Source organism: Vicia villosa, linkage group LG1 (assembly GCF_029867415.1).
Source record: "Vicia villosa cultivar HV-30 ecotype Madison, WI linkage group LG1, Vvil1.0, whole genome shotgun sequence".
NCBI lineage: Eukaryota > Viridiplantae > Streptophyta > Magnoliopsida > Fabales > Fabaceae > Vicia > Vicia villosa.
Genome location: NC_081180.1, coordinates 190,024,427 through 190,048,931, shown reverse-complemented (window position 1 = coordinate 190,048,931; position 24,505 = coordinate 190,024,427). Strand labels below are relative to the sequence as shown.

The following is a 24,505-nucleotide window of genomic DNA, read 5'->3' as shown; positions in this document are numbered from 1 at the left end:
TATAAAAATATTTATAACTTATTACAGTTTATAATAATAATTGTATCAACAGTAAACTTTTTCATGTTTATAAAAAGGGAAATGCTAACCAGTGCCCTCAGGGCAATGGTTAAAACTTTAAAATAATAACTTTATCTCGGTAATCTGCGTATTTAATTTCTTAAAAATTGAAATATGAAAATTTCTATAGAATATTTTCTTTTTTAGGAATATTTAACCATTGCCCTGAGTAGGGGTGGAAATAGGCTAGGCTAGGCTAGGCTTTAGAAGGCCTGAGCCTGGCCTACGATAAACTTAAAAGGCCTAAGCCTGGCCTACGGCCTATCATAGGCTCAATTTTTTGGCCTGGCCTGGCCTTTTTAAAAGCCTGGCCTGGCCTGAAAGCCTATTTAAAAAGCCTGTATCTCATTAAAGTTTTCAATTAATCTATATAACTTAAGAAATCTTGTAGGTCATATATAAGTAAACCTATTTAACATTTGTTATATATATATATATATATATATATATATATATATATATATATATATAAAAGAACCATTTTATTTAACATATTTCTAATATATATAAAAATATAGGCCGGCCTATAAGGCTTCATAGGCTTTTTTAATAGCCTAAGCCTGGCCTATTTAATAAAATAGGCTTTTAAAAAAGCCTAAGCCTGGTCTCTTTATTAAATAGACCTAGCCTGGCCTAGGCCTATGTAGGCTAGGCCGTAGGCCCCTGTAGGCCGGCCTGGCCTATTCCCACCCCTAGCCCTGAGGACACTGGTTAGCAAGACCCTTATAAAATATTTGAAACTTATTTCTATTTATTTAATTGAATTATTTAATTAATATTTTAAATGTCTCACATAAAATTAAATATGAGTATTATCAATTAAATAATAATTAAAACTACAGTATAAATCTTTAAATTACATAAAAGAGTTTAATAAACATGCATTGATGCTGGGAAAGCTTGTAGAAGAAGGAAATCAACAAATCTATTTGGAGGACGGCGGGTCGCGCAACGTTATTATAAATAGTAAATAATTATGTTAAAGTAATGATTAAAAAATATAGATAAAAAATATACTATTAAAAATAATAAATAAAAATATGTCAATTCATGCCAAATATGAATTAATTGTATAATGTAGAATTATTTTATTAATTTTTAAAGGGAAATTGTGTTAATTCAATAAAATTAGATATACAAATTAAATAGTCTCGGTCCCTAGGGCATGTCTATTTTAAGTAGTCTCGACCCGTTGAAAATATATAAAATAGATCTTTTATTTAATATATAAAAAAATAAATTGAATAAAAAGAATGACAATTTTGTGTTTTTCATAAGAAAGTTGTGTTTTTCATACATCATAATTGTCTCATGTCTAAAATAAATACTTATAGCAATTTTTAGTATAAATATAATTTGCATAGAAGTATATAATTATGTGTAATTTCAATATACATATTTCTAATACTAAATTTGTATTTTAGTTATTAACTAAAACTCGTTTTAATATGAATCTATTCAATAATAATATATAATAATATATGTTTTATGTAATAAAACTATATCATCTCATTCACTAAAACAAAAATAAAAATGTCAAGCTACATTAGCCTCTAAAATTATTTACTAACACAAATGAAAAATGACTCTTATGATATTTGAAGATAAAAAATTGAATATAATGCAATATATCAAATTAATTTATTGATCTTTATTAAATATAGTAAGAGAATATAAATTGTCTAAATTTGACCGCATCAAATTTTATATTAATAAATTTACGTATTAATCAACTATTTTAAAAAATTTCGAATAAATATTAACATTTTATTTTAAAAAATACAAACTCTTTTGATAAACTAATATTCAATATAATTTGTTACACTTTAATAGTGTTTGTAATTATAGTTAATATATTACATATATTTTTTATAAAAAAATATCACAAATAAATAAAGTTTATAGATACAAATTATTATATATTATTTTATACATTTTTTAATAAGATAAAATTTATTTTTGATGCAAAGTAAACTTTATGTTAAACAAATTTTAAATTCTCAAAATGATATTAAATTTAATTAATTATTTAATTATTGCTCTAAATTTATACCTTGGTTATATGTTTAAAAGAATAGATATGTCAGTCAGACTAAGTTTCAAGGCCGGTCCCGACTTTTTAGAGGCCAGCAAACAAATAAATGGACCCCTAATAAAAAAATTATGTTTTACTCGCTTCCAAAATGAAGAAGAATTTCAGAGACAATATAAAAAATATGAAGTCTTGGTTGTTTCTAACTATAAAATAATTGATTTGAAATCTCATTATAAATTGTAATTAATTATATATAAATTATTTTATAATTAAAATTTAAAAAATGTTAATTGTTACAAAAATTACGTAAAAAATTCACTACAAACCTATGTAATTAGGTGGTATAATTGACTAATTTTGCCTATTTCAAAAAAAAAAAACAACTATTTATTGTCATCTTTATTTATAGTGTGAAAGAATGGATTGTTTGTGTAAAAGTTAATAATTAAAATATAGTGTCAAAGAATGGAGTGTTCCTGTAAAAGTTAATAATTAAAAAATTTTGAAGCCACTGAGTATTGTCTAAAAGAAAGCCAATGAGAATTGTGTGAAAAAAATGGAGTGTTGATTTAAAAATTAATAATTAATAAATAGATGAACCGCTGGGCCAAGAGCAACAAACTGATAACAGTTCCATTGACAGATATATATTTTATAATTTTAGTATTATAATTTCTTATTTCCACCCCATTTGAGGCCCCTATTTTTTTTGAAGCCGTGGGCCGTGGGCCTGCTTGTCCGGGCCCAGGGCCAGCCCTGCTAAGTTTTTATGTAATGGAAAAAAAATAAAAAACTTTGAATATAAAGAAAATGATAATGTTGAAATAAACGAAGTAAAAAGATATGACACAAAAAAATGATGTAATGTTCAATTTAATACAATGTAAATAATTCTTTTTAACGTTTTTATGACACAAAAAATGATAAAAAGTTATTGTTTAATTATATTTATTGGAACATAATAAAAATAAAAATTAATAATAACAAACATTATTAATAATTACAATTATTATTAATAATTATTATTATTGATAATAATAATAATAATAATAATAATCAAAGTTTTAATACAAAAATTAATATAAAAATTGAAATGATAAATGTAATGAAAAGGAGGTATATTTGCAAGGTAACGACAATAAAACTAAGGATGGATTATATATTAAAAAAAAATTCGAGGTAACTGAACATTTCTATCATTCTTATCAGTATGTTAGGGAATCCACTATTATTTCAACTGTCGTCTCCTCTCAATTTCTTCACGTTCACACACACAATCAAATATTTCCAAATCTGAAAATTTCCACTATTACACACACCATCAAACATTTACAAATCTGAAAATTTTAACAGATCAATCCTCCCAAAAAAAATCAAACATTTTCAAATCTCAAAAAGCAACCAATGATGTGGAAATATCATACACTTATAACAACAACCTCTAATATCCTTACCCCTTACCGAAGTCAAATTTTTTAGACATGATTCAGAAAATCAATATCTACTAACAATTGTCCAACCAAAACCTTTTCAATTTCTTCCAATTGCAAAACCACCTAACCACCGCAGCACTGACACCACAAATTTCGGTCAATAACGAAGACACCACCGCAAACTCTGGTCTACAAAGAAGACACAATTAATCTCTCAGGTTTCACTCAAACGTAACCAAAATCAAATCATGGCAAACAAAAAGAAAACAAACCGACAAAAAACTAACCGACAAAGAGTGTTGCAACGGCGACGACGAATTCCATAACATAAACAGATCTGAAATAGAGGGAAAAAAAGAGACAACCAACTCAGAATTTTCAGAAAAAACTCAGCATACTAAGATCTCTAAAACACAGAAATAATCAAGAACCAATATAAAACTTTAAAAGTTTATGAACTTCAAGAAAAAACCAATCTGTAATATAGAAATGACTCTGAAATGGGATTAAGGCTCTCTCTAGGGTTTATATAGGAATATGGTAGATTCCAAGAAGTTTGTATTTTAATGTATGAGAAAAATCCAAAAGCCATCAAATATTGTTTGAATCAATGAATATTTTGATTAATGTTCAATGAATATTTTGATTAATGTGTGAAGGAAATATCAAAAGGCATGGAAATTGTTGGAAATGGAAAACTGAATTGAGTAAACATCTATCATATTGGAAGCTTTGGAAATTGTGAGAATGAGTTGGTTCACGGTTGAAACAATTTTTGGGAATATACAATAATTTTAAAAAAAATTGAATTATTAAATTAACAATTATAGTAAAATTTCCAAATATAGAAATAATAAAAATAGTAAACTCTCTATAATGGTGACACTTGTCAAAATTGCCAAAAATCTCATTTTGCTTTATTATATTGTATGATTTAAAAGTAGTAATACAATTAAAAAAAATTAAAAACTAATATAAATATGTAAATATTATCTAAAAACTAGTACATTTGATATATTTTAGATCAAATCAATTTTTTCAACTTAAGATTTAAAACTATAAATATAAGTAAAAAAGGGGTATTTTAATTTTATAATATTTAAAAATTGTGTTTTTAATACAAGATTTATATTTTAAGATAATATTTGTTATGTTCGTTATTATAATTTTTTTTACGTTTGAAAAGGTATTGATGTCAGGCTAAAGAAGTAGCAATTTTGTTTGAAAAAGGTCAAAGAAATATGAGAGAAACACATAAAAATAATTTAAAATAAATATGGATAAATATAAGAGAGATAAGTAGGTCAATTAATATTTGTTAAATATGAATTTATATTTTTCATAAGAGTTAAAAGGTAGTGCACTGACAGTGTAAAATAATTTTACACTGTCATCCAATAAAAAATCATAAATGTGCCATGTCATTAAGTTTTTTTAAAATAAAAAATTGGTTTAATTGGATACATGAGTGGTGATTGGTTGACAGTGTAAAAATATTTTACACTGTCAGTGCATCACCCCTTTTCTCTTTTCATAATATATTAATAGAAATAAATTATTAATATTATAAATCAATAACTTTTAAATTTGAATAAATATAAAATTATAAATTATTGCATAAATTATTGCAATGGCGACAATGAAAAATATTAAACATTTTTTATTTCATATTAAAATTTGTTTATTTTTTTTAGGTTATATTTGCTTTGTATTTTACAGGTTTTTGTTACTTGTCAGTATTTATAAATAATTGTTAATATTAATTGTTGTTTTAATTTTTGTGTAACATTAATTATTAATTTATCTATAATTTTTTGTTAATATTTGTTGCAAACAAAAATTGATGAAATTAAATAATAAATAACTAAGAAAAAAGTAGAAATAATAATATAAAGTCACAAAATTTGTTAGTTGTTTTTGTATGGATACGAATAAAGAACATATAAGAAGACTTAATCACATTGGCCCTTTATCTTCTTCGGGATTGTTGTTGGATTCGGTGGGTGAGATAAAGGAGGAGGTCCGTAGTCATTTTTCCAATAAATTCGCGGAAGGGGAGCGTTTAAGGTCGTTGTTGGGAGGCATCAATTTCAACAAGATTAATAGCGAAGATGTGAAGGAACTTGAGAAACCTTTTCTCGAGGAGGAAATTAAAGAAGCTATATGGAATTGCGGTGATTCGAAGAGTCTGGGCCCGGACGGTTTCTCCTTTTTGTCCATCAAAAAGTGTTGGGATATTGTCAAAGAAGATTTTGTGCGGTTCTTTAATTGTTTTCACTCCGGCGAGGCTTTATCTAAAGCGGTCACCTCTTCTTTCTTGGTGTTAATTCCGAAGTCTCCAAATCTGGTTTCCTTGGATGATTATAGACCTATTTGCTTAGTAGGTTGTTTGTACAAAGCCATTGCGAAGCTCTTGGCCGGTAGATTAAAAAGGGTGTTGAATTCCATTGTTTCTCCTAGTCAAACCGCATTTGTTCCGGGCCGGCAACTTCTTGACGGCGTGCTAGTGGCAAACGAAGTGGTAGATTATGCTAAAAAAGAAAAGAGGAATTGTCTTCTCTTTAAGGTGGATTTTGAAAAGGCTTACGACAAGGTAAATTGGAATTTTTTAAGATCTATGTTAATTGAGATGGGTTTTGAAATGAAGTGGGTTAGATGGATGGACCTTTTGATCTTTCATAGTCATATGTCCGTGTTGGTCAATGGTAGTCCGACCGATGAATTTGTGGTGGAGAAAGGTTTGAGGCAAGGTGATCCTCTTTCACCTTTTCTTTTTGTGTTAGTTACGGAAGCTTTGTCGGGGTTGGTTAGGAAGTCTATGGAACTAGGGGAATATAGTGGTTTCAAGGTAAATGGTAGATGTGTGGTGGATATTCTTCAATTTGCGGACGACACTTTGTTGGTTGGGGAAGGAAATTGGAAACATGTGTGGGCTATTAAGGCGGTCTTGAAGGCTTTTGAAGAGGTGTCGGGTCTTGGTATTAATTATCACAAGAGCAAATTGATTGGAATCAACACTAATCCTTATTTTTTGGAAGCGGCGGCGCATGTGCTCTCATGTAGAAGGGAAGACAATTGTTTCAAATTTTTTGGCATTAATATTGGAGCTAATCCTAGGAAGTCTTCCTCTTGGGATCCCCTCCTCTCTAAAATGAGGAAACGTTTATCGGGTTGGAAAAACCGCTTCTTGAACATTGGAGGTAGGTTAACTCTCTTGAAATCTATTCTTTGTTCTTTATCTATTTTCACAATGTCTTTTTACAAGATGCCGAAGAAAGTGGCCAAGGAGTTTTCGCGACTTCAAGGTAATTTTTTGTGGGGTGGTGTGGAGGAAAAAAAAAGATTCATTGGGTTAGTTGGAAGAAGGTTTGTCTACCTAAAGAATTGGGAGGTTTGGGTATTAAGAACGTGATGGACTTTAATTTTGCGCTTCTTAATAAATGGAGGTGGAGAATTCTTAAAGGAAACGATAATGTGTGGTATGACGTGCTTAGAGCCCGATATGGAGACATTTCAACGACGGTATTTTGTGGGGATTCTAAGGCGCATTCATCTTTATCCAAATCTTTGTGGTGGAAGGACTTAATCAACATTGGCATGGCGACTCATAGTGATCCAATGGCGAATCATTGCAAATTCGAGATTGGCAACGGTTTTTCTATCCCTTTTTGGGAAGGTAGATGGATGGAAGGTATTATTCTAAGACATGAGTATCCGGATCTTTTTGTATTGTCTTGTTTCAAGAAGGTTTCGGTGGGAGCGATGGGAGGATGGCACAATGGAGTATGGGTTTGGGGTGATTTTGGTATCAAATCTTGCTTTTTGACTACCGACATTCTTCTTTCTTTGAACTCTCTTCGCTCCTCTCTTCCGTTGTTGGCTTATGGTTCGGATAAGGGGGACAAAGTTGGTTGGCAAGGGACTAAAGGAGGTGAGTTTTCGGTAGATTCTTGTTACAATTTTTATGCTTCTTTCCGTACTCCGTTTGGTCCGTGTAATAAAAATGAAGAGTTGGTGGCCAAAATTTGGAAGTTGGCGGTTCCTTTTAAAATAAGGATTTTTGGGTGGAGACTTTTTGTTAATCGATTGCCGACTAAAGATCTATTGAAGATTAGAGGTATTCCTATTCCTTTAAACTCTTTATGTTGCTCTTTTTGTGAGGCGGAATTAGAAAGTAGAAATCACTCCTTCTTTAATTGTAAAGTGGTGGATTTAATTTGGAACGATATTGCGATTTGGGTTGGTAAACCGGTTGGTAAGGAGGAGGATTGTTTAGCTAATTTTTTGGATTGGTATAGATTTTGTAAAGACAACAAAGTTAGGGAAAGCAAGTGGGGCCTTATTTGGATGGCAACCACGTGGTCGATTTGGTTAATTCGGAACGGTATTTGTTTCCGGAACGACGGTTGGAATGTTGATAATACGGTGTGGAATGTAAAGTTGCTTGCTTGGAAGTGGTCCTTTTTGGGAGAAAATTCTAAGTCCAATTATAGTTTTTACGATTTTGTAAGGATCCTCTTTTGTTCCTATCGTAGCTAGAATTGGTTGGTATTTTCTCTTTTTTTGGAAGGTTTTGACCGCTTTTGTGTAAACAGGATTGGAGAACCCTTTGTTCTCCCTTTTATTGATTCTTGATTTCTCAAAAAAAAAAAAAACATATAAGAAGAGACATAAAATGCAATATATTATAAGTAATTTAGGTGATTATAACTTTGAAAAATTATGGATAAGTTATCTTCCATTAACAAGTATGACAACCATAAAATTCTAAAAAGAAAAAACTTAATAAAATAGACACGGTTGCCCTTAATTAGCAGAAGATAATTTATCTGCAATATTTTTAAATGCAATTTATAATTTTCCAATAACTTTTTAATCAACTTTTATTAGAGTGGTTTAAGTTTTTAAAATGTTTTTGTTAATTAGCTATGATTCAATCGTAATAAAATAAATAGGAATCTTATTTAGTTAGAATTTAATTATAACATATCTATTTTAAAACTTTATTTATCAACTCTTTTATTTTGAAAATTTTAAAATTATTTATCTATTTTACACCTCTTCAAAGAGGATCTATTTTTACTAATATACGATTTATTCTAATCTACTAATGAGATTGGATAAGAATAAATTTTGATTTTATGGAAAGAAATGAATCTCTTCTTCAATTGCCTATACAATGTCACAGCCATGTGGCAATAATTTAAAAAGGAGAAAAAAAAATTAGGGTCAAATGGTCCATGCTTCCTAGGCAGCAACCACAAACCTTTAATGCAACTATATGAGTTAAGGTGTGGACTCTAAAAAAGGCCACTTCACATGTCTCATGTGTATGAGTGACTTAACCCTTTTTCTTTAGAAAACTACATGCATTCTAATCCAGCAATGCATATTTCTTCCTTTAGGCTATGTTTGGGAGTTTGGAGGGGAAGGGAGGGGAGGGTTTTGAAAAATAAGAAGAATTGGGTGAAAAGGATAAAAAGATTTTGGGAAGGAGGGTTTTGGAGGGTTTGAGTTTATTCATAACACCAAAAACCCCATAAAATGGGGGAACTCAAAAATTGTATTGAAGGAGGGTTTTGGAGGGTTTTGAAGGGCTTACATAAATTTTCCAATTATCTTTTAGGTTGTTATAGTATTCTGAAAATTAAAAATTTAGTAATGATAATGGCTCTTTTATCATTCTAAACAAAGTCATTTTTTCAAAAAATGTCAAATATTTTTCTATAATTTTTTAAAATTTCATTTTTGGAAGCCTTCCCCTCCCCTCCCCTCCAAACTCCCAAACATAGCCTTAATATATCCAAACATGTTGCACAATTTAAAATCGCACCTACTCAATCACAGGTGTCTATTTTAGACTATTGATTGAATTTGGAAAATGGGATATCTTGTGGCATATGTTGAACTTTGTTCTTATAACCCTCAAATAATTTATCAAAAATAAAACAATGATTGGCCTGAAAATTTTGTTGACCATAATTTTTGTTAGTACCCTTTTGGCCTTTTCTTTAGACTATTAAGGTATCAAACAAAAATGGAAATAAAATAAAATAATATATTTATTACATAAAAAATTCAGAAAATCAAGACCAAAGAGTTGGTGAGTAGTCAGAATTCCTATTTAAATATTATTTTGAGTGCTAAATATTTTAGTCTCTTTGAAGTAAGACTCAATTAGTACTCACTCAAAATAATAAAAGTAATTTTTAATAAATAAAAAATAGACAAATAAGAATGATTTAGTTTTTTTTTTTCCTGTATATTTTATTTTATTGAAAAAAATAAAAAAGAAACAAAAGATAATATGATTATTACGTAACAGTTTAATATGATGAAAGAAAATAATAATAGACATGTATTTATAGAATGACTTAAATTTCTTTAAATAAAAATTATATACTGTAAAATAAATAAAAATAAGTAATTTATTATGATAAAATAATATCACAAAAATAAATAAATAAAAATTTGTTTGATGCATAGGAAATGATAGGATATAATTTATAATGTAGGATAACAATAAGATATGATATAGACATGATAAAACGTATCCTACCATGTATTTGATTCACATATAATACCAAATACATTAACATGATATATATAAATGACAAGTTATTTCTAAAATATTTTAAAATTTATAAATTGATAAAAAAAATTAATAATTTTATATAATTTAAAAAAACACATTGACACCATTGAATTAAAAATTTATATTTTAAAAAATTTAATAGTTATTTTATTTTTAAAATTCTAATAATTATTTTATTTTTAAATATTTTAATTTATTAGATTTTAAATTTTTATATAAGATAAGTTGCAAATTATCCTTTACAAAAATATACATATTTTTTAAAAAAATTATTTATTGAAATTTTCTTATTTAATCTCAAATGAATAATTATTTATATTTTATTATATTTAAATTATATTATGTTGGATTCTAACTCAACTCATATTTAGATATAAATTTGAACAAATGAGATATGATATAATAAATTTTTGATTAATTTATCATATTATTTTATACAATCAAACTCAAGATTGAGATAGACTGTGATATAGATATTATACCCAGTCTCTTATTCTTCACACTAAAGCTTTAATAGTGTTAATTTTAACTTTATAAATATTGAAAATTTAAACTTTTTTATTTCTTGCTTTAATATCTAATAATATTCTAAAAAATATCAAACACAAACCACAACAACTGTTTCTAAATATTAAATTATTTTGAAAACTGTTGAAGTATATTTTTGTTAATTTTTGAATTTTTTATGTGCACATTACTATTAATAATAAATATATAAATTATAAATTTATAAATAAGGTAATTTAATTATTACAATTTAATAATTACAATTTAATAATTAATTTTGACAACATTTATTGGTATTTTTGCTTTAATACAAAGTTTTTAATATTTATAATTTAATAATTTAAAAATAAATAAATAATATAAATATGAATATTTAGTAATTCTATCTTAAATGGTAATTTTGTATACATAATTATAATTGATTTGTATTTTTTTTAATTAACTTCAAAATCCATTTCTTCTAAATTTATTTTTCTTTCTATTTTTGTGTTGTTTTTGATATTTACACAATCAAATTTGATTGATTAGAGTTGCCATCAAATTAGCAATTTCCAAATATAGAAGGAAGAAAGGTTAGTACGTTATTCTTTCACCTTTCTCTTTCAACTTCTTCATCATCTTCTCTTAGTCAACTCAAAACCTTAATTCAATTTCCCCTTTCCCTTCAACACCAATCTTTACTCTCTTTTTTTCTTCTTCTCAAACAAACACAATTTTTTGACTACTCACCAATTTATATATTTAATCACTTTTTTCAAACACTCCTCACAAGTTATACTTAGAAAGTATTGATTTTTGTTCCTTTTTTTTGTTCATAAACAAACTTAGAATTTTCATTATTTTTTGTGTGTGAAAAGTGAAAACCACCCACTTTTCTTTTCAATCCCAAATATCAGATCTTTCCCTTTTGGTTTCAATTTCTATCTCTATTCATAAATTCAAATATTTCATGAGATTCTGATTTTTTTCATATATATCTCAACCAACCCACAAATTTCTTTTCACAAAGTTCCAAATCTTTCTCTAGCGCCGCCTCAAAAAATCTCATCTTTTTCACTTTTCACCATCTGGGTTTGTTTCAATTTTCCAATTTCTCAAGAAACAAAGCTTGAATTGTTGAACAAAAGAGAGGGGTTACAAAGAGGGAAATGTGGTATGTTTTCTTGGTTAGCAAGGCTTGTTTCAGCGTGCTTGAGACCAGTGAGACGGTATGCGCGTATGAACAAAGGTGATGATGAAGATTCTGATGGGGCTTCAACCTCTGGTGATGCCCTTGTTTGGTGTAAGGACCTTGAGAAACACTCCTGTGGTGAATTCTCGTTTGCTGTTGTTCAGGCTAATGAAGTTATAGAAGATCATAGTCAGGTTGAAACTGGTTCTGATGGTGTTTTTGTTGGTGTTTATGATGGACATGGTGGGGTTGAAGCTTCTCGGTTTGTTAATGATCATCTCTTTCATCATTTCATCCGTGAGTTTTCTTGTTCTTATTGTTTATTTTTTTCATGTTGATTTCTTAGAAAGGCTAATTTGAAGGTTTTTGTGGTTTTATTTGGGTGTTGAATTTTTAATCTTTCTGATTGGTTAGTGTTTTAATAATCAAATCAGACATCGAACCAAGCCTAGTTTTCCTGTTCTGGTTCAACTGTTGGAGATGGCATGAACCAGCTGCGTTTTTATGATGAAGATAATTTACACTGCAACAACGGCAATCAGTATTGTATCGTAACACTGTACAGATATTGCGAAAGCCTTTATTCAACCGCGACGAGACTGTGACAGTTATTTAAATTGAATTGCTCAAATAACTGAATCAATTCATGATTTATTTGGTTGGATCTTCTTTTTTATTTGATTTTTAAAACATTGGTTTTTCCGGACTACTATCTCTTGTCACTAAATTTTATCTTGAAAAAATTTTAGGGTTTATTATCTATTGAATAACATTGTATGGATTTGTTTTGTGACACTTGATGGTGTTGATTTTATGGAATGTTAATCAATGTGTGATGCTTGCTATTTTGGTTTTTTTTTTTTTGTTTCATGAGATTAGATTGTTTGTTGTTATTTGGACAAAGGTTTTAAAAAATGGTCGCGGTCGTGTAAATGTTTTTGCAATTTCGGTTGGTCCACTGATTGCGGTCATCATAGTGTGAATTAACAACAATGTGTTCTTTCTTATAAAAACCGTTAATAGCGATAGCGGTATCGGAAAATGTCGTTACCGCTTTGTCGTGGCCGTTTTTGTGGTCACGGACCTTTTTTTAAAACCCTGACTTGGAGGTCCTTTTCTGGTTTAGGCTGGTGGGTGATTAGTTGTTTTGTTTATCTTTCTTATAAGTTATAACAATTTCAATTATCATGTTGTCTGATTATCAATTTAGCATCAATTTTTTTATGACTTTTGTGCTGAATTTTATTGCAGGGATTGCTCAGGAAAACGGTTCCATCTCCGAAGATATCATAAGGAACGCTGTTTCTGCTACGGAGGAAGGATTTCTAACTCTTGTTCGCAGGAGTTTTGGAATAAAGCCACTGATAGCAGCAATGGGTTCATGTTGTCTTGTCGGTGTTATCTGGAAAGGGACATTATATATCGCTAATCTTGGAGACTCTCGTGCCGTGATCGGTTCAACGGGTGGAGATTCTAAGAAGATTGTTGCTGAACAGTTGACCAAAGAGCATAATGCCTCCAGAGAGGAAATCAGAAGAGAACTCAGGAATTTGCATCCAGAAGATTCACAGATTGTTATGATGAAGCATGGAACATGGCGCGTTAAAGGCATCATCCAGGTTTTTATATCTCTTTCATTGGTAACATATCTTACAGTCAAAAACTAGGTTATCCGATGCAAAGTTTGAATCTAGATTTCATATGCATTAATTTAACAATAAATGATGTAACACATGCCGTGTTGGTTCGCTGTTACTTGTTATAACTCATATTTTTCTTGTTAAGGTATCAAGATCTATAGGTGATGCATATTTGAAGCGGCCGGAGTTCTCCTTCGACCCTTCATTCCCTCGGTTCCACTTGCCTGATCCTATCCGCCGAGCGGTTCTTTCAGCAGAGCCATCTATATGTTCAAGAGCTTTGCAACCTAACGATAAATTTGTTATATTTGCATCTGATGGCCTTTGGGAGCACATGACAAATCAGGAAGCTGCTGAGATTGTTCATAAAGGCCCTAGAAATGTATGTTCGAAAGTACAATATTACATTTAGCGCTCCGTTTTAACAGCGATACTCTTTAGTTTTTCTCGGTTGAAACTGTTTGTTTTTTGAATACCAGGGGAGTGCAAGAAGACTTCTTCAGGCTGCGTTGACTGAGGCGGCGAGGAAAAGGGAAATGAGATATAAAGATATGCAGAAAGTTGAAAAAGGGATTCGTCGTTTTTTCCACGACGATATCACGGTGGTTGTTATCTTCATCGACCACGAGTTGCAAAAGAAGAATGTTAATGTTCCTGATAAGTCCGTGAAAGGGTTTATCGACACAGTTGGAACATCGAGATTTAGTAGTTTCCAAGAAATGCAATGAATCAGTTTCAAGGTTCATTTCTAGAAGGAAGCTTAGAAAATTCAATACTTTTTTTAGACATTTTTGCAGCATTTAATTGTTGTTTCTTTTTAGTATTTTCTTCTTATGTTTTTGAGGTTTTTCATTGCTTTACTCTATGACTTTACCTTGTTTATTGGAAATACTTTTGCTAGTCATAAATGAAGGGAAATCTTGATTTTCTCTATGACTATACCTTGTTTGTTTGATGAATGCTCACAATTTTAAGCATGGTTTTTAAATTGCAGCCCGCAACTGCGGCTGCAATATTGTTGATGAGGTTTTCTCCGCAACTGTATCGAATCGCAATTGCGATACGTGTTCGACCATATTAGGAATCATATTAAATGATTTCGTTTATGTTTCTTCAAGGATTTATATCAAAACTCAATTTTTGCTGGAAAGAAAAATCTTAACATTAAGTATTTGTCAATTGTAACACATTCCAATAAAAATTTAAGTTGCAACGGTGGCAATGCACATTGCAATATTTTTCAACTGTAACACATTACGATCAAAATTCTCGTCACAACGGTTGCAATATACATTGCCATAACCGCAATGACTGTAATCACAACTCCAACCCTTCCGATCAAATTCATGTGCAATAGCCACAATACACGTCATTGCAACTGTATAACTATAATCACAACCTCAATTCAAAACCATGTTTTAACTCTTATTGCTAATGTCATTTGCTTAATTTTGAGCATTGAAACTTGAAGCAATTCCATGTGAAAAAACAACAAATAAACACTCTAATCAATCAACAAGAACATTGATTCTCATCTATATTACTATTATTGAAGATTACGCTGTGATCAAACAATGACACTTTCATTGCAGATAATAATAAATAGTAAATACAATACATACAACTATTATACTCATCAAAATCCAAACCAAATCAGTAACAATACATAGCACTTCTATACCCAAATAGTAATAAAAAAGTTACATATCTTACCTTGCTCTCATGCTCTTATCTCAAAATATCAATAGAGGATAACAAACATTATAAAAATGGTAATAAAAAAAGTCAAAGATCCTCAACCATTTATAGTATTTCTTAGTAAAAAAATATCTGCATTCTCAGAAGCATTTCCTGTGAACAATTGAAGGGCCTGATTCATCATATTCCGCCTTTGCAATCCACATCTGCAACCACGAAAAACAACATATTAATCAATATAAGTGCTTATGTATAAGTTATTTCTGTAACAAAGATTCTCGTACGTAGTTTGAAGTTATGTACTATACCTGTTGGAATGTGCTGAGAGATGCCAAGATGGAGCCTCCAATCCAGACACTGTACTTCCTCTCCGGTGGTGCAACCACCTTAATTTTCATGCTACTTGGTGCCAAAGCTGAAATCTCCTTGTTCATCCTATCAGCAATCCCGGGGAACATAGTCGAACCACCACTCAATACAATGTTTCCGTAGAGATCCTTCCTAATATCAACATCACACTTCATGATTGAGTTGTATGTTGTTTCATGTATACCAGGAGCTTCCATACCAATCATCGACGGCTGGAAGAGTACTTCGGGACAACGGAACCTTTCCGCACCTATCGTGATGACCTGTCCGTCAGGTAACTCGTAGCTCTTCTCAACAGCTGAGCTTGTCTTCGAGGTTTCTAGCTCTTGTTGATAATCAAGGGCAATGTAGGCTAGCTTTTCCTTCACATCTCTCACGATTTCCCGCTCGGCTGTAGTGGTGAAAGAGTATCCACGCTCGGTTAAGATTTTCATCAGGGCGTCTGTGAGATCACGACCTGCGAGATCCAAACGCAAGATTGCGTGCGGGAGGGCGTAGCCTTCGTAGATAGGAACTGTGTGGCTGACACCATCTCCGGAATCAAGAACAATACCTATAACAAGGTAAAAGTTATGTTGTCAACTCATTTCATGTCAAGTCCTTACAATACCTATAAGTGAAGCTAATTAGTGTGATCTGATCTCGATAATCCAGATCCTAAATACGCCAGTACTCACGTATATCTTTACAATTATGAAGTGTGTGATTGATAACTCATTTAGAGAGCATTTATCGCGTCCCTAGGCTAAAAAAAGTGAAAACACAGAAGCTCCAATTTGTAGCATTAGGTCAAACGTATGTATTTGCTACTTTTGACGCAGAAACAAACAGAGGCAAAACGTAAAAGAAATATTTAAGAATCATTACCGGTTGTTCGGCCACTAGCATAAAGCGAAAGCACGGCCTGAATAGCGACGTACATAGCCGGAGTATTGAAGGTTTCAAACATAATCTGAGTCATTTTCTCACGGTTAGCCTTCGGATTAAGCGGTGCTTCCGTGAGAAGAACAGGGTGTTCTTCCGGGGCCACACGCAGCTCATTGTAGAAAGTATGATGCCAGATCTTTTCCATATCATCCCAGTTGCTAACAATTCCATGCTCAATTGGATACTTTAGAGTCAAAATACCCCTTTTTGATTGTGCTTCATCGCCAACATATGCATCCTTTTGTCCCATACCAACCATCACACCAGTGTGGCGCGGACGACCAACAATGCTAGGGAACACCGCCCTCGGCGCATCATCTCCCGCAAATCCAGCCTGCAATCATATAAAACTCATCAAAACCATGTAGTACTAGATTACAACATATCGTGGTTCTAGTCGTGTCATGTTTCTCATGACTCGCTGTCAAATGCAGTTGATGCAGCCAGAATCGTGGTCGCTTTGATCATAAAAACTACGATGTCGCGATCAAAAACATTTTTTGTAAAACCTTTATCCAATCAAATAAGATCAACAAGGTTGGATGGATCCATACCTTGACCATTCCAGTTCCATTATCACAAACAAGAGGTTGAATATCTTCAGCTTCTGCCATTTCTTAATAACTGCTACATTAAAAAACATAAAACTTATATTATTATAAGAAAAAAAACATGAAATTGAAACCAAAGTCAATGTCTATTCCAATAGCATTTTACAATATGATCTAATCTAAGTCTAGCAAAAAAAAAAAAAAAACATACGATTTTTTAATGGGAAAAATGAAAAGCTATGATGATGGAAAATGTGAAAGGAAGAAGAAGAAAGTGGAGAATATGATTGTGTTTTTTTGAGTACCTTAGAATCTCCGAAATGAATGAAGCAACGTGTGTGAGTAATGATTAGTTATGTGTTGTGTTTTCTATTTTTAACGAACATGTCTTGTTGTGCGGTTGAGGTACCCGCGTTCTTGGTTTTAAAAAAGGAAAGTTAGTGGCAAATGAAATTTGACTCAAATGAACCGCAAATTCGGTTTAGATAGATCTTGACCGTTTGTTTTTTTATGAGAAGATCATGGCCGTTTGTATTATGGATTAGTATCTTTATTAACCTCGCGGGTCATGTTATTTGTTGGAAATAGCTGGCATTTTCAAATTTCAATAGTACCTAACATGGTCACCCTTTTTTCTTTTCCAGCATCTAAAGGTGATTACAGGAAAAACACAAATCGCACTAAATTTTCAAAATGAAGAGCTAATCATTTAACATATTTTCTTCGAATAATATTACATAAGCAAGCTTTTCTTGAAGATGATTTCGTTAGATATGGGTAGTTTTGGGTTTGGTGATCTTTCAACTTTATTGTGCTGACTTGATGAAGGAGATGATATCTACAAATACTTTGACGCCGAAGTCAGATTATTGGAGATGAGAAATATAAAATTTAGAAAATTTTGCATGTATCTTAATTGGACGTATGCGATTCTTTATATAGAGAGTTTATTACAGTTTTGGAGACCTCTAACCATGGATTCAATCATATTATTGTCTAGGCAAATAAATGTTAGAATATGACCCGTTCTTTAGATCATATGTTTTTCTAGAGCAAGTACACGTGTATTCCTTAGGTTCTAGAATAACTATAAGAATTATATTTTGTTTTTTAACGTACCATAAATTATCCTCTTATTTGGCTTCACATTTTTATCGAGCTTCTTTCATTCTTGGATCGAGATTCAGGGCTAAGACAACAACACCCAAAAAATAAGGTGATAATTGGCGTAATAAAAAGCATGTAGGGAAAAGCCAAAGAATTGGCACAAAGCTTTAGACCAAATCTTGTGGGCATGTCGAACGTCTCCCAAGGAAGCCATAATTGCTACACCTTTTTGGCTAACGTATGGGCATGATGCAGTTTTGCCTGTCGAAATATATGTGCAGTCGACGAGGATTCAAAGACAACATGAGATTCTATTTGAGAATTATTGGAATATGATGTTGGATGAATTAGTTGATTTAGATGAGGAAAGATTAAATGTCTTAGAGTTATTGAGAAGGCAGAAAAAGAAGGTGGAAAAGCTTATAACAAGAAAGTTAAAGTTAAATCATTTTCGACCGAAGATTTGGTTTGGAAAGTTATTTTGCCCATGGATAGAAAGGATAAGACCTTGGGTAAATGGTCCCCTAAATGGGAAGACCCTTTCTAAATTATCCAAGTTTTTCTAACGGCACGTATGAAATCGAAGAATTAAATGAAGACAGAAGAATCTTAAGAGTGAATAGAAAATATTTGAAAAAATATCGACCTACAGTTCAAGAGATTAAAATATTTCAATAATAATACGCATAGAATAATTGAAACCAACATTGGCAAATGAAGAGGTTTAAATTTTGCAAAAAATGGCTATAGTCATTACAAAAGGCCTCGAAGGGCCATAATTCAGTACAATTACTAACAAAGGTACAAATTCAAACAGAAGATTTAGAAAGGAAGAGAGGCCTTCATCTTGTTGTATTTTGACCTTTGCAACATCAGGCGCTTTTCGCATAGAGATTTAAAGGAGGTAAGCTTATCAACTTATTTGCCTAAGGCTTGAGCCCTTTCAATATGCTGCATTCCCACTTCGACCTTTTTGCTCAAGGCATTTTGGTCAAACTGTTAAAGTTCTGCTTGCGCTCCTTGGCCTTCAACTCATTTCTCAAACTTCTACCTCATATTTATCTTCTCTTCTTCCCCGACAAAAATGGCAAAGTGGATGGATACGTGTTTTCTTATGGTCATCACTGTTTTGGTGGTGATCATGTCCTTTTTTTTGTCTGCATAGTCCTGAAAAATGCAGACCTGGGTTGCTTACACTCCCGATCATCTATATGTTTTTTATTTATAGCATGGGTTTTTATTCGTCATTTTTAAAGTTTGTCGTATCTTTCGCTTTCAAATAATGTACCGTTCATTATATTTGTCGTACTGTTCATTATATTATGTAATATTTGTACTGTCAGTATTAAATGTCGTACTATTTGTCATACTGTCATTTAATTATTAAGATAATATTTTGTGTGTTTATTGCTAGTTAAATATTTATTTTTCTGTGCATTAAATATTTTTCAAGGTTATTATCGATAATTTCGTTCACGTACAGTATATTTTATTTATTTATTTATTATGTTTGTGTTTTTCTAACAACTCATGTAAATAAATTTTCACCATTAACACAACAAAAAACAAAAGAAAAAATTAACTTTAACTGTTGAGTTTTCACTTTAACTGTTACGTTAATGCCCAGACAGCCAGTTGACAGTCAAACCGGCTGATAGCGCGATTCTCCGTGTTTTGTACCATCAATCAAATCAATCTTTTGCATTTCAAAATTCCAAGATTTTTGTTCTAGAAGTCTTCTGGTAATCACATGATCCGCAGAGACTCAACATTGTACAAAAATCAGGTACGCTTAACTGTCTCCTACACAAACAGCCTTAAATAGGGTTTTTGTTTTTTTTCAGGAGAACAAGTTTTTTGAGACCTCAAATGGATTTCATGGACCTCCATATGTCTCAAAGTACCACCATACAAATTTTCAAACTTCAATTCACTCAGACGCACAATCAACAGGTCAAACAGTCAACAGACGACCAGTTTGACCGAAAAGTCAACAGACAGTCAAAAATGAATTTTTTTGTCACCATCCATATTTTGTCAAAAGATTCATCATTTGATCAATGGTTGATCATAATTCATCAAGAAAAGATCAAAAATCAACAAAACCCTAAGTTTCAAAATTAGGGTTTTCTCCTAAAAAGTCAATTGAACTTTGATCGGCCATAACTCTCTCCTCGTTCATTCAAAAAATTCCAACCAAAGCTTGTTTTGAATGAAATTCAATTATATTTCAAATGCAATTGATCCCATGGTCATTGGATTCACCATTTGAAAAATATGAGCTCAGACATTACAGGTTATTTTCAAAGTCAACAAAAAGTGGTTTTTTATCTAAGGCCATAACATTAAGATAACTTCTCCAAATGAAAAAAAGTTTCCAAAGTAGCTTGTAGAGGACATCTTGAGGTTTCTAAAAAGTACAAGAACTCCTTCATATGATCAAAATTGAGGGGTTTATGCCTTGTTGAAGTTGGCTATTTTTTGGGAAAATGCATGAAACCAACATTGATCAAAAATGTTTTTTTTTCCAAAAGAGGCCAAGTTTTCATGATCCAAACATGATTCTAATGATGCTAAGGGCCTCCCACGACCAACCTATGGCCCATAACATTTTTATTTCTTTTTTGGTTTAATTTTATTACATTTAAAGTTAAATTAAAAAAGAAATGGTGAAAGATAATGGTACAATGCTTTGATCTTAAGCTAAAGCCATCAAGAATGATTCAACTCTGCAGCATGAAGGTACATAGCAGGCCTAGAGCAAGAGGGATGAAGAAAATCAAGCCATGGTCAAAAATTCAAAGATTTTTAATATTAAAAAATCAAAAGTTCAAAAAGCAATCAATGCTTCTTAGCTTAGCTTTGCAGCACCTCCATTGCTTATAAATGAAGTAGAACACTTCATCAACAATAGACACACGAAAATACATCAAAGGAATAGCTAAGAAGTTCACAAAATTCTCAAAAAATATCAAAATACTTGTAATTTTCGTTTTCATAGTTCCAACTACTATCAATACAAAATAATAATTCTAATCATCTCCTAGGACCTAATATAGTAAGTTGGGATCATTACTGATGGTTACATGTTCATAAAACTCATGCTTCAAAAGTTACATATTCATGCATTTTTTTTAACTTTCGTGTCTCATAATTAAACATGTTTTAATGCAAACTAACACTTCTAACAAGTTGCCAAGATGATTTAGGAAAGGTTTGAACACACTTACATGCAAGTTTCCACGTAAGAATTCTCATGCACCATTATTGAGTTTTCAAGTATGTGAACATTCGAATACCATGTTCCATGCGTTTTTAGCCAAAACTAACGCCACCATCGTGTTCAGGAGGTCATTTTAAGTCGACTTGGGTGCCCCTTGTTTTTGTTCATGGCCGTTTTTGTAGGTTTTCAAAAGCATGGAAATCTGAAGGAAAATCCGTAGGAAATTCTGCAGGTAAGTCTGCAGCTAATTCCGCAGGTAAAAGGAAGAAGATGATGAATAGTAAGTTTGAAACTTTGACCAACACGCGTGGCATATCCCACTCTTTCTATTCGCTGGTCAGCTTCGCGTGGGTCCCACCTGGAAATCTTGAATGCTGACTTATCCTATGTTGCTTCTCTATCCACGTGCACCATGTGACTTCAAATCTGAGCCACAAGATCACCTAATAATCTGATCCAACGTCCTAGCATGCGCAGACCACCATAATCCACCATAAGTCACCACACAGGATCTTTTCTTTAATAATTTTAATTCCTTTTTTAATATAACTTCTAAAATTATTAAAAAAATAGTTTTAAAAATAAAAAAAAATATAATAAAAATATTTTTAGGTTTATAAAATAATATATTATTTTTTGATACAAAAAAATATTTTATTTTTCTTTATATTTAAAATATATTGTTTAATTAATTAGTATATATTTATATATTTGCTTTCTAATTATTTCAACTTATCAAAAAAATCAAAAAATATATTTTCTTTTTATTAAATTAGGTTTATATATTATAAACTAATTTTGTACATATTTAGAATATTTATCTCTTTAATTTTAAATTATGTATGTAATTATTTGTATAATTATATGTTAATTTAACTTAATAATTTCAAAAAATCATTTCAAAAAATCTCAAAAAAAATTAATTTTATTTTAAAATTAATTAACAAGCAATATGAACATATTTTAAACTTATTATTTTAGGTTTAAATTTTATTTCTACCTTTTTTTATTTAATTAAATTAATTATGCATTAATTCTAATTAAAATCAACCATCTAAAAAATCCAAAAATACTTCCTTTTATCTTATTGCAATTTAAATTCCTAGATAAGTGTATAGGTTGTCAAAATCATGTAAATAGCATAGTTTATATTTCCCGCACAATCGATGTAATAGCGTAGATTTATTTTCTGCATTTTACATTCCCGCACTTTAATTTCTGTACATATAAAACTGCGTGTATGTCAAAAGATAAAAAATGAAGCGCTAGATCACTAATTTCAAAAGACAACAATATCTGAAACAAAACACAAATCACACTTGCACCTCTTAGGGTAATCCCTCTGTTACTCTTTTCAAAATCAATTCTACTGTTTCAAATACAAATCCAAACTTTTGTTTACATCCGGTCAAAGGAGAATTTTCTAAAAGAAATAGGAAAAGACCATATAAACTTAGGGTAGATCTCCCAATTGCTTGCTCAAATCAAACAAAACAACAAATGTATCATATATCATTGTTTTTCAAAACTTTCAAAAAAAGACAACATTTTGTATATATCCAAACAAGGATCATTACGAAGTTAAAGATCTTTTTTTCAAAATATCTTTCGAAAGATAAAACACTTTGTATACATCCGCACAAGGATCATTACAAAGTTAATTTGCAAAGGTATTTTAAGACCACATACAAGCATTTCAAGGCAAGACAAATGATTCAAACAAGTGAGCTAAGCAATTAAGAGCCCATGGATAACCATGGATACAAATGGGTGCTAATACCTTCCCTTTGTATAACCTACCCCCGAACCCAAAATCTCTTAAAGGTCTTTTTCTATTTCTTTTATAAACCTTTCCTTAATTGGATAAAATAAAAGTCGGTGACAACTCTCTGATTTTCAAAACTCAAAAATAAAAGAAGAGTCAGTTCGTATCTCACGAGAAAAACCGAGGACGACAGAGATGGTCTTGTTTGTTTCTCATTTGTGAAATCTCTGATTAAAATGAAATTTTAGAATATTCATTATGGACCATTTGAAGAGGTCATGAATGCGTTGGTTAGACGAAAAGTATGAAGACAGTGAAAGCATCAGACGAACTTAGAGTCATAACTAACACATTAATTATGGAAAATAATTTTATTTTTTTAAAATTTCTAGAACTAAAGTGGGAACATTTATTAAAAATGTATCAATCAATTCAAAACACTAAAGTGATAACACTTATATTAATAGATTTTTCCTTTTCAGAACTCCCAATTTTAGAAAATTCGATCGGTAAATACAATATAAAATGTTTCATGAAGTGTAAAGAATTAAGTGATTTTTTTTTTTATGAATTATAAGATTGAAATGACATGTTGTCGAACATAATAAAGTAAAGATGAAGACTTTTCCAAAACCAAAGATCTAAACAATAAACTCACCAGTTTAGACTTTAGAGGAAAGATTTGATGGCAGCTTCTCAACTCCTTCGTGATGTTATGAAGCATTGGGCAGCTTTGCTCCAGGTGAGAGCGACATGTATCATTATAGGATCAAACAAAAAAAGCAACCACATTAATCTCTCCGAAAGAAAATGGTGGTGTCTATCTAAGCAATGAATGAACTCTTCTGATACGTGTTTCTCTCACCTGGAGCAGAGATGACCATTGAAATATTAAAATTATTTGTGCCTCTTTTTATTCCTTTCATGTTTCAAGCTTTGCGTTTTCTCTTCTTATATTAGGCTATGTTTGGGAGTTTGGAGGGGAAGGGAGGGGAGGGTTTTGAAAAATAAGAAGAATTGGGTGAAAAGGATAAAAAGATTTTGGGAAGGAGGGTTTTGGAGGGTTTGAGTTTATTCATAACACCAAAAACCCCATAAAATGGGGGAACTCAAAAATTGTATTGAAGGAGGGTTTTGGAGGGTTTTGAAGGGCTTACATAAATTTTCCAATTATCTTTTAGGTTGTTATAGTATTCTGAAAATTAAAAATTTAGTAATGATAATGGCTCTTTTATCATTCTAAACAAAGTCATTTTTTCAAAAAATGTCAAATATTTTTCTATAATTTTTTAAAATTTCATTTTTGGAAGCCTTCCCCTCCCCTCCCCTCCAAACTCCCAAACATAGCCTTAGTGTTTTGCTTGGTGATTGGCTTTTTGTTGTTTGTTGGTATTCAATATTGTTTGTTCATGGGTCGTTTTATA

General features: G+C 31.0%; 2 protein-coding genes across 9 annotated transcripts; one reads left to right on the top strand and one right to left on the bottom strand.

Moving 5' to 3' along the window:
• Nucleotides 1–11,209: 11,209 nt before the first annotated feature.
• LOC131644747 (probable protein phosphatase 2C 68) lies at nt 11,210–14,374 on the top strand. Its single transcript, XM_058915327.1, has 4 exons — nt 11,210–12,098; nt 13,053–13,420; nt 13,587–13,823; nt 13,921–14,374. The coding sequence occupies exons 1-4, from the start codon at nt 11,786–11,788 to the stop codon at nt 14,167–14,169; spliced, it is 1,167 nt and encodes a 388-aa protein (XP_058771310.1). The 5' UTR covers nt 11,210–11,785; the 3' UTR covers nt 14,170–14,374.
• A 631-nt stretch (nt 14,375–15,005) lies between these two features.
• Nucleotides 15,006–24,010, bottom strand: LOC131644748 (actin-like). Of its 8 annotated transcripts, none has more exons than XM_058915329.1 (7): nt 23,740–24,010; nt 21,324–21,780; nt 17,292–20,848; nt 16,990–17,062; nt 16,376–16,769; nt 15,448–16,061; nt 15,006–15,345 (listed from the first exon to the last, which is right to left on the bottom strand). In XM_058915329.1, exons 4-7 carry the CDS (start codon nt 17,047–17,049, stop codon nt 15,280–15,282), a joined length of 1,134 nt encoding a protein of 377 aa, XP_058771312.1. In that variant the 5' UTR covers nt 17,050–17,062; nt 17,292–20,848; nt 21,324–21,780; nt 23,740–24,010; the 3' UTR covers nt 15,006–15,279. The 8 variants fall into 8 exon arrangements, with proteins under 8 accessions (XP_058771312.1, XP_058771313.1, XP_058771317.1 ...); XM_058915330.1 differs by having other exon boundaries at nt 16,990–17,059; XM_058915334.1 differs by lacking the exon at nt 17,292–20,848 and having other exon boundaries at nt 16,990–17,059.
• Between the last annotated feature and the right edge of the window lie 495 nt (nt 24,011–24,505).

Bases quoted from the DNA above. Each gene is read 5' to 3' on its own strand.
- LOC131644747 (XM_058915327.1), top strand. From the start codon at position 11,786: ATGTTTTCTTGGTTAGCAAGGCTTGTTTCAGCGTGCTTGAGACCAGTG. The intron at 12,099-13,052 runs GTGAGTTTTCTT...ATTTTATTGCAG, and splicing joins TCTCTTTCATCATTTCATCC to GGATTGCTCAGGAAAACGGT. The intron at 13,421-13,586 runs GTTTTTATATCT...TTTCTTGTTAAG, and splicing joins GCGTTAAAGGCATCATCCAG to GTATCAAGATCTATAGGTGA.
- LOC131644748 (XM_058915329.1), bottom strand. From the start codon at position 17,049: ATGGCAGAAGCTGAAGATATTCAACCTCTTGTTTGTGATAATGGAACT. The intron at 16,770-16,989 runs GTATGGATCCAT...ATATGATTGCAG, and splicing joins ATGGAACTGGAATGGTCAAG to GCTGGATTTGCGGGAGATGA. The intron at 16,062-16,375 runs GTAATGATTCTT...ACCTTGTTATAG, and splicing joins TGCTAGTGGCCGAACAACCG to GTATTGTTCTTGATTCCGGA.